An 11,380-nucleotide genomic window follows, 5' to 3' on the forward strand; every position below is an offset into this window, starting at 1 on the left:
ACTGTTATACGTACTTAAACAGCTTGTTTGTTCTTACATACCCTGGTTGGAAATGTTACAGTGCACTGTTATACGTACTTAAACAGCTTGTTTGTTCTTACATACCCTGGTTGGAAATGTTACAGTGCACTGTTATACGTACTTAAACAGCTTGTTTGTTCTTACATACCCTGGTTGGAAACGTTACAGTACACTGTGATACGTACTTAAACAGCTTGTTTGTTCTTACATACCCTGGTTGGAAACGTTACGTACACTGTATACGTACTTAAACAGCTTGTTTGTTCTTACATACCCTGGTTGGAAACGTTACTGTACACTGTAATACGTACTTAAACAGCTTGTTTGTTCTTACATAAGTTGGTACAGGGTTGTCCAAATCTTCGTTGATCCACACTTAAATCTCATCTATATGGTTAACCTCTGCTGTACCAAAGTTTGTTGGTTCCTCTTCAGACTACGTGCAACTCTTACTCACTCTTCCCATATGGCCAGGTGGTTAGAGTGCTCAGTCACAATCTGCTCGCCCTATTCAGCTGTGGTGGTGGTGGTGGTGGGGGGGGGGGGGGGCGTTATAAAGTGCGGTCAATCCCACTATTCGTTGGCAAAGGAGTAGCTCAAAAGTTGGCTGTGGATGATGATGACTAGCTCTCTTTCTTCTAGCCTTTCACTTCTATATTAGGGATGGCTAGCGCCCATAACCCCTGTAGCTTTGCCCTAAATTCAAACCAAATCAATCTTCCTATTTTCTTGCACCTTAGTCTGGTACAAGGGAAGGTTGGAAAAATTAGAAACAACTTAATTCGTTTAGGCCATCCTGAATTTGTTTTGTCTAATAACAGCATATTGACAGATTGTTGAAAACAATAATCATTAAACCATATACTTTAAATGAATAGTGCATGTTTATTGTTGATATTAGGCTTAGTTTACATGATAACAGTATACAGATATGAATTGGGATTGCTTTCATTTTAGTATTTGATTAGGCACGATAAGTAAGATGATTATATGTATAGCACTTCCTCAGACTTCTATACAAAGGTGGTTATATTTATTTTCACAGTCGGCAGTTGTTACTTGTCTTTACCTAGTACATTACTTGTACATGTGAAGCTCTCAAGAATAATCTTCCCTTACGTATGAGGTGTTCTTATGTTAACCTACTTTTTAAGGTAATTTGCAGTACTTCCCGTGTAGTATTTTAACCGTGGATAATTCTTATGTTATTATATTAATAAGTGCAAGACATCAACACGATGCTGAATTTTAAATATGTAAAAGACATAAACCTTGTTTTGTGTCAAGATTAGTTTACCAGAAGGGAAATTGTAATATTATCATGCTAGTCACAAAGAATATAGAAATACAATTTCCTAAAGCTCTGATTATATTAGGGCTTGGTGTTATCTAGTAGTTAGCGTGCTGGACAGTGACTACAAGTGTCCACTTTTCGCGTCCCGTTGTCGCAAATTCGTGCTGCCCACTTTGGCGCCGTGGTTGCGCTATAAGAGTGACTGTAAAATCCCACTCTTCGGTTAGAGTAGCCCAAGAGTTGGCGGTGGGTGCTATTGACTAGCTGCCGTCCCTTTCGTCTATCCGATCAAAATTAGATATGGCCAGCGTAAATAACCCCTGTGTAGTTTTGCGTGAATTTCCGGAATAAATAAACTGCCTTAGAAATTTGATCTGAAAACTGTTTATCGAACTCAGACTGTTATTTTTCTAGTTATAAGTAGGAGTGAATTTAATGAGTTATACACACGAAGTTTTTGCGAATAATATCAAAAACAGGAGTCACAATTAGGTAAAATGTTTGCCAGATCTGTTCATTAGCTTATTATTTCATTGTCATGTGATGTTGAATACGTTCTGAGCAACATTTTTAGTGCTGTAAAGATCACAACCTATGTAAATACATACATTATATATATACAGACGTATGTGTGCATATCCATGAAATTCCAAAAGCGGTAATGTCAACATTACATTGGGTCTAATACAAACAAACCACGTGCAAAAGTTAAACATATATAGATTATAGGAATGAATAACATATTTAAGGTCACAACTGAGCTAACAACGCTACAACAGCCCGGTTGTAACTGTAGCATTCATATGGTATACTCTTTCAAATAAGTTTACCAAAAGAACAATGGTAAAAAGAACAGCTAAGAGAAACCGTTTTCATATAATATGCAACGTATTTCGTAAACGCCTGTATTCTAGCCAATCAATCCTTTGTTGACTACATAATAGGCCTACATGATGGTGAGGGAATCCTGTCCCAGCCAAAACCAAAACAGAAGGTGATTAGTGTGTATGTGAAATAAGAATAGGCCCGGTTTTTAATCAGTACTGACCCGATGGTCTACCCTTCGCAAGGCAATAACCTGTACATTAACAGCTTATGGACTGGACACAGGTGTTTCCAAATGTTGTCCACCTACCTCCCGCTATTTCCTGAATGTAACCGTCTTTTCATTTATAAAATTTGTCGAGCTCATCCTAAAACTAGGTCAAACAAAAGGATGTATACAGTACTCGACTAGAGAGAAAACCACCAGGTTAAATTAGAATGAAGGAAGTTTGATGGAAAGGATAGTAATTATAAAACTTTTCGGAAAACACTCATGTGTACAAAGTATTAGGGTTCCAAGCAAGCTCTGTTTTTTGAGAGTCTGACAGGCCCATAAGTGGAACTGATACTGTGAAGTTTAGTTCTCTGGGCCAGGTGGGGGCCTTATGAATAGGTCATATCAGGCACTTAGATAGTAGTTTTGAACACACTGAGGTTGGTCGTCTATAACGCGGTCCCATTGTAGAACTTGGGTAGAGAGAAAAGGGCGAATCTCACTTAAGTCACGTGCACACAAGAACCCACAGTGCAGAACCATTTTTCATTTTCTACACTTACATCACTCCGTTACAACATAAAGAACTTGTCACGTAAAGAGGGAATAGAAGGGCCGCTAGCTGTCGACACTATCTATCGCAGCGTTTTCAACATTCAAATATGCATCCAATCATGTTGATTTGAAGACGTGAATCGATTGCTTCACAATCAATTTCTGAAAACAAGTAAACATGAAAATGTCAACATGTTAATAATTCTAAATTAATGTTTTTGTACGTTTAGAAGTAATTTGCATTAGAATTTGTTTAAAAACTACCTTTAAAATAATAAACACGTGCAATATCTACAAAAAAAAGATCCACGCGATCAGTTCTGGTTTAAGATTGCATGTATTTTAAAGCTATTACCTTCCTTGATGTGCTAAAAAAACGAAAAGAAAACATGAACTTAGCACATGTTACACCATGTATGTATTGCATGATATATATATATATATATATATATATATAACAAGACTACACAATCTAAACATAAATGCCTGAAACATTTCAACTTTAGTGTTTGTCAACATGTTTACCCAGATATGAAATCATACCCTGATATTTTGTTTACAATCTTCTTACTACACCCTCTGCAGTTTCACCTTTATCTCGGTGTTGATATGATTGGTTTACATGCAGATTATCGTATAAACCTTTAGTAAATTGATATGATTAAATACAGAGGCTTAAAATAAACAGAAGAATTTTTGAAACGTTCTAAAACTGATATCTAACTGTAAGTTTGTACATAAATTCTTAAGTAAATGCTTCCACACCTACACGCATTGTCAGTGACCCATTTCATAAATACAAGAATATTTATATATTTGAGTTGAAAGCATATATATATATATACATATATTTAAACATTTTTTGAGGCTTTGTTGATTTAAAAGAATTGAAGTCAGTTTTGCTTGGATGTATACAAGTAGATTTATTACTGTAATTTGACTTTTAAAATCAAAGGCACCAGTAACACAAAAGAGAAAACAATATTCAATCATTAGAGAACTTCTCGTCCAAACACAAACTAACTATTATGCACCCACCACAAACTTTCGTTAGAGAGCAAGCAAACTTAGTTTTTGTGAAAAAAAATTCTATCAATAAATTCTCATCTAAATACAAACAACTTTCGTTAGATGGCAGAAAAAACGTAGTATTTTGTGAGAAAGCAATATTCAACCAATAGAGAAATTTTCGTCTAAATACAAACAACTTTCGTTAGATGGCAGAACAAACTTAGTCTTTTGTGAGATCATCAACGGGTTTTGAATTAAAGGGTTCTCAAGCAAACAAATGAAGTAAAAAGTGACTATTTTTAGGACCTATAAGGGTAATACGAACCTTTTAATAAACTCAATAATTGTATAGAGTTGCAAAAATAATTTAGATCTAAACAGAGATCTTTAAAATCAGTAACTATATAAATATGTAATATAATATAGGGACCTGAATAAATGTATATGGAAAAGGATCTATAATAATTATGGAGTACAGACATTTTAATAAATCTAAAAAAGTGTCAAAGCTAAAGAAACTTTGATGAAAAAACAAATATGAAGAATATAGATGCCTCAATAAATATGGTAGTCATGGGAACCTGAACTACAGGAATCTTTCAGAACTCAACAATCCTAGAATAAGATAAAATAATGTACAAAATATGAAAGAGCGTAAAATATAGAGGTGGAAAAAAACCCAGCTGTTGATCGACATATGAATCATAAAAAATTAACTATACAAAAATCAATACATTTTGAATTTTCCAAACAACAGAATTATTAATTGTAAAATACTTGAAATTAAATCTAGTTTTTAATAACCAATCTATTTGATTGTTTGTTTGAATTTCGCGCAAAGCTACACGAGGGCTATCTGCGCTAGCCATCCCTAATTTAGCAGTGTAAGACTAGAGAGAAGGCAGCTAGTCATCACCACCCACCGCCCACTGATTTTACCAACAAATAGTGGGATTGACCGTAACATTATAACGCTGAAAGGGCGAGCACGTTTGGTGTGATTTGAACCCGCGACCCTCAGATTGCGAGTCGAGCGCCCTAACCACCTGGCCATGTCGGGCACCCAATCTATTTGAAAACGGTCAGTAATAGTACAGGTAGGAGGACAGATCCTAACACATTACTTATTTCACCACAGCGTCTCAGTTAAGATTATCATAGTATCATTGTTTGGTAGAAAAAAAAACAAAAACAATCTTGTTAAAAAAGAAAAAGTTGTGTCATTAAAACTCATACACATTTTGTATGATCCCTAAAGAAGTATTATAACACACGTTTATTCTGCTCCATGCCGAAACTACTAAACATCCAAAGGCAAATTGGTAATTAATATAATTTCAAAGGAAACACGTGAACGATTTATATAATTGTTATTCCTAGCAATATCAAATCTAACGCAAGCGAATGTTGAGTAATCTTCCGTTACTTGATTAATTTGATAGATAACTTTTATGCTAGGTACACACATGTGATATCCATGAAAAAAATTCGAATCATTTGAAAATCTCAGGTTGAGAGTAACGTTGAAGTTCTGAAATCAAAACGATAATGTCCCGTTTCCTACTTCAAATCAGTTGTCTTTAAACAATTATAAGTCAAAAGCAGAATAAGAAATGACCCTGATAGCGCTTCCTTCGGAAATTAAATTCCTAACCTGACTTTATCCTACAAAACAAACGCACTTAGAATCCAAACTGGACAATAAGTTTACAACTGAAAAGAAATGTGATATTCTAGAAAACTAAGTACTTAAAAACAGCTGATCATAGTTTAAACTTTCCAATAAAATTTGCACAAGTAACTAAATAAGGCCGATGTCATTAAACAACAGAAATATAATAATATTTCTGTAAAACAACACATGATACGATAGTTTATAAAAAATGCGATTTCTACTAAATATTTCAGTGAAAAATAATCTGGCTGGTTAATGAGGATTAGATATATGATATATACTTACTGTTACGTGTCACTTTCGTTTCTTCTTTGGAAATATAAATTGGAAATTATCTCGATTGTAAACTGTATCAGAAGGTTGTGTCTGAACTTTAGAAATGATAAACAATATTACACCTAGTGGTTATTTTTATATTGATATTTCTCTTGTCCTTCACACATACACAAATCTATGTATCTATATACACCATCTAGTGTCTTGAAAACAAAACTGAAACATTACTGAAAATTTCCTAGCTAGCCATCTTTTCTTTCGTTGTTTATCCCAGTCTTAAATTAAACGCAATATTTCAGATGTATCTATCATAACAGGATATTACCTGGCATTTCCCCCTATCTTGAAGTAGCTTCTATTCAAAAATATCAAATCGTTTCGAAACGTTTCGTTGTGTTTGACGTAGTTCTATAACAAAATGCTGCAGCGGGAATAACAAGTTCACCGTTAATCTAGTTGCTTGTAGCTAGATGATCTGAATTATACAGATATCTTAGAGTTTCCACACAACGGAGTCTCCTTATCATCAGTTGGTTGTGATAATAACAGCCAGAATATCACGCATTGAACGTGTGGAAATCATTTGATAAGCTCGGAAGTATTTACTAATGTTTGTTAAAATTACAGTTTCAAAGAAAGAAAATTATCAATCACGTGAAAGTTATATCAAAGATAATGCTGCTAGAAGTTAATAGATGTGTATTTTCTTTGTACTATCATGGTTCATTGTAATGCATACTATGTATTAGAAATCTGTGAAAAACAAGTTACTAATTTCTTACCAGCACAAGCTTTTTCTGTTTATCAAACAGTCATGCGATAATGTGGTATCTTTAAACCAAACATTTATACAGTTTCGCTGAGAAAAACTCTGTTGAGTTGGATATCAAATATTTCACTGAAATATAAATAGCTACAAAACAGAATTATCTGTGGATGAAACAGGATCCCGTGAGGTACCGAATTTTAGAATGTTAATTCTCTGAAACTACGGAACTACCTGTAAACCCTTTTTAAGATATTTCATCATTCCTTCGACAAAAGAATTATCTGGGGATGAAACAGGATCTCAGAAGTTAAATAATTTTAGAATGTTAATTCTCTGAAACTACGTAAGTACGTGTAAACCCTTTTTAAGCTATTTCACCATGCCTATCTCACAAGTGCGTTAACACTAATCTCAAGTGAGTGAAACCTTTATTGTATAACAAGGTATGAATCATACAAGAATACCCCTATACAAATAACATCTTAAGTTAAGATTAGTTCGATGTTAGAAACGGACTAAAATATCACTTATGCCGAAAAAAATACATCCTGTTCTTCCAAACAGACTAAGTGGACAGAAGAAAATATATATAAACAATTGAGTTTTTTCTTTTTATCTCAGTATATCATAAAATGCAATTAAGAAACCAGCCTTAACAATAGAAGGAATTATCCTGTTAGCTATTTGGAACAGTTTATTTGCATTGAAACGAGACAAAGATAAATGAATACGAAGTCTCCTTCCATATGCAGTCCTCAGCTATACTGTAAGCTTGAAGACATGCAGCTTTTAAATTCGGGGTTCGATCCCTGTGGTGGACATGGTGCAAATAGCCGATAAGGCAGCTTTATGTTAAAAACGAACATCTACATAGTTCAACTAACCTTCACCTTCCCTACTATCTCTCTCGCTCTCTCTTTCTCTCTCTCTATATATATACATATATCTTTATAGACATCATTTGTCTATTGAGACAAACAAACTATAGAAGTATCATCTAAAGGATCCTTGTGAAATAAGCTCTAAGACTATGGTAATGTCTATTTCATAAATCAAGCGTAAATGTTTACAAGCTGCAGAATACATGTGTAATCATAGGGTTATCTAACTTTGTTATTCATAAAATAAAATAAAAACAGGCTGGGTTTCAATACTCTTACATACATTTCAAAATATTTTTTTTTCAAAGAAGAATGCACAGATATTTACCATAGAGCTATAGTGTTCAACGGCAAATTTAAGGAAATTCTTCCTGATAAAAATGTAACTGGGCTAGGGTACTGCGGACAGCTTCGACAATTTGAAATTATTTGAGATTTTTAGTTGTGGTTCGATATAAATAGAATTAAATGAACCACTTATCAAACTCAGATTACTCTGCTTTAGAAGGTGTAGATGCCTAAGAATGAAATAAACAACAGTGAAGTTCGTTAAAAGGAAACCAAGAATTTCCACTACGTGTGCTTCTCGGCATGTTCGCAACACGTGTTACCAGATGTCACTTCATCGGTCTACATTTATATTAAATAAAGGGTTATCAAAGTCCATGTTATTATCAAAAACAATTAATAAATCCAAATATCATATCCTCGTGACAAATAACACGTGTAAGAAAAATGTTCAGAATGCATATATACACAATAATGAAGTAGGTTAACAGTTGTAACCAGGTCAGGTAGACGTTAGTATGTAAACTTACTTAACTACCGATATTTATTAAAAGTACTAGTGACAACTAATTATTTATAAAACTCGATATCAAATGATCACGGTAGTAATTCTACGGGTTATATATACTTACTATAAGTAACAATAATGAATTGTTAACTTCGATATCGAGTTTTTGTGGAACACTACATGTAATATATATATATACTTATAAACACTATTAATAACAAGCAATCAACTGTTTAAATTGATATTATATTGTTGTGGAACCGGTCATTCCTGTATTATATGCAAACGTACTCGATTACATTGTTAGAATCGGTATCAAATGATTACGGTGATAGTCCAAGTAATATCTTAAGCATGCAGCATTTAAATACATACATAGTTAGATTTTTCCATTTCCTTCTGATATATTAAGCACGGTTTATAATACAACATATTTACACATAAAATGATCTAAAATTACCCACCGATTGTTAAACCATTAATTCGTTTTTGTGAGCATAAGTTATTCGTTAAGATTTTGTGCTTTTCGCCAGTATAATGTATTCTAAAAACAGTGTTAGACTGAAGATCTTTCAGAACCAACTTAAACTATATAGCATTGTTGTGTGAATCGATGTAGATAGCAATAAACTACAGAAATACTTCAAGATAATTGAACAATGCTGTAAGAAACACAAAACTGTAGAATGTCTTTATTGTGATTGGAGCACAAAAACTTTGTACAATAATGTTCCCAACCAGAGTTATCAATAAACTCAGCAACTTGACTTGGAAAGTGTACAGATGTACAAGGGTAGTAAACAATAAACTTAGCAACTTGACTTGAAAAGTGTACAGGTATACCATAATCGAAAACAATAAACTTGCAGGTGTACCAGAGTAGAAAACAATAAAGTCAGCAACATGATGTGAAAAGTGAAGAGACTGTCTTACATAAATATTCCCACAATCACATGTTATTGTATACGATGTTATATTATAGAATTATATTTCAGGTGACAGAACAGAAAAGTAGTGGTTTTCACACAAAAAAAAAGAACTTCCAGATTAACAGTGCAAGGTCAACTAACAAGTACATTTTAATTTCGAACTCAATGATAATTTTAAGCAGCAGCTCACTCTTCAGGAGTATTATACAGGTTAAGAATTAAAGGCTCATTACTTGTGTTTTACCATATATATATTACTCTGTTACATGTACGTTTTTGCCAGTTTTGTTGTTATATATCACACTGTAATGTATATTGTTTTCATTGCTGGTGCTAGAGGTACTGAGGTGGGTCTTTCACCCCCAAATTTCACTCTCACCCACTCAGGTTCATTCTCCTTAGGGGTTTGAAAATTACATTATCAATTTTTAAAAATCTTATGGTTTTCTTAATCACTAAGAAGAGTCAATACAAACGTGTTTGTTTTATATTTTAAATCATCCCAACTTTATATTTTCCTATTAGACAAAACTCACAATGACAAGAACCATAAAAAAAAACAGTAGTGGAAGCAAGATATTTGAGCCAAACTTCATACAAACTTACATAGTAATTTATATTATTTTAAAAAATTAAAGCTCTTTTTTTTCCCCAAAAAAGAAAAGAAGAGTACACATGGATGTTTATATCTATGTAATGAATATGAGTTGAAATTCTATACAGCCATTTGGATTTCGTTAGAGGAACTTTGCTGCCTGGTTAGCATTGGAAGATTTTTACAAGATTTTATTTAAATAAACATTTGGTTATCACTAGAAGAGTTTGAATTGGAGATGATTTCAATATCCACTTAGTTACCTTTGGAACATTATACTCGGTTGCATTCAAAACAGTCATTTAGTTACCTTTGGAACATTATACTTGGTTGTAGTCTCCTAGTTAACTTTTGGCCATTTTGTTGTATTATAAACAGTCACTTAGTTACCTTTGGAACATTATACTTGATTTAGTCTCTTAGTTAACTTTTGGCCATTTTGTTGTATTATAAACAGTCACTTAGTTACCTTTGGAACATTATACTTGATTTAGTCTCTTAGTTAACTTTTGGACATTTTACTTGTTGTATTATAAACAGTCACTTAAGTTACCTTTGGAACATTTTACTTGGTTGCATTCAAAACAGTCACTTAATTACCTTTGGAACATTTTACTTGGTTGTATTCTAAACAGTCACTTAGTTACCTTTGGAACATTATACTTAGTTGTAGTCTCTTAGTTAACTTTTGAACATTTTACTTGTTGTATTCTAAACATCACTTAGTTACATTTGGAAATCTTTACTTGGTCATATTCTAAACAGTCACTTAGTTAACTTTTGAACATTTTACTTGGTTGTAGTCTCTTAGTTAACTTTTGAACATATTACTTGTTGTATTCTAAACATCACTTAGTTACATTTGGAAATCTTTACTTGGTCATATTCTAAACAGTCACTTAGTTACCTTTGGAACATTATACTTAGTTGTATTCTAAACAGTCACTTAATTACCTTTGGAACATTTTACTTGGTTGTATTCTAAACAGTCACTTAATTACCTTTGGAACATTTTACTTGGTTGTATTCTAAACAGTCACTTAGTTATCTTTGGAACATTATACTTAGTTGTAGTCTCTTAGTTAACTTTTGAACATTTTACTTGTTGTATTCTAAACATCACTTAGTTACATTTGGAAAACTTTACTTGGTCATATTCTAAACAGTCACTTAGTTACCTGGTTGTATTCTAAACAATATTTTCCTTCACTATCACCTCAATATTTTACTTACTTGTTACAAAATATTATATTTTTACATTAATTAATTTGATATTTCCAGGAATGTTACTTCTTGTTCACTGCTTTTCATTTGCTTATTTATTGCTGCAACATTCTATACTTGACTCTTACTACAATACGTTATTTCTCTATTCTATAACTAGCTTATTTACTAAGTGATATGCTATTTTAATAGCTATAGGTCAGTAATTTAACGCTGCAAAGTTTTACTTGACTATTAATAGATCATCTTCCTTTTCGGTAGTTGCAATGTGCCTACTCTGGTATACCTGTACACTTTTCAAGTCAAGTTGCTAAG

At 32.9% G+C, this 11,380-nt stretch overlaps 1 protein-coding gene across 5 annotated transcripts in view; it reads right to left on the reverse strand.

The window, feature by feature from the left end:
- Positions 1-11,380, reverse strand: part of LOC106478548 (sal-like protein 1) — a 201,838-nt gene that overhangs the window by 109,574 nt on the left and 80,884 nt on the right. For 2 of the 5 annotated variants that reach the window (XM_022382156.1, XM_022382157.1), the window contains exon 1: positions 5,881-6,176. The exons of 2 other annotated variants lie outside the window; for them this stretch is intronic. Coding sequence is in view for 1 of the 3 variants with exons in the window: in XM_022382155.1 (XP_022237863.1) it covers positions 6,197-6,203 (7 nt within the window). In the remaining 2 variants the exon portion in view is untranslated. Of the gene's footprint in view, positions 1-5,880; positions 6,177-6,196; positions 6,284-11,380 lie in introns of those variants that run through there. One more of the 5 variants, XM_022382155.1, reaches the window with a different exon arrangement.

This window comes from Limulus polyphemus, unplaced genomic scaffold (assembly GCF_000517525.1).
Source record: "Limulus polyphemus unplaced genomic scaffold, Limulus_polyphemus-2.1.2 Scaffold223, whole genome shotgun sequence".
Taxonomy (NCBI): Eukaryota; Metazoa; Arthropoda; class Merostomata; order Xiphosura; family Limulidae; genus Limulus; species Limulus polyphemus.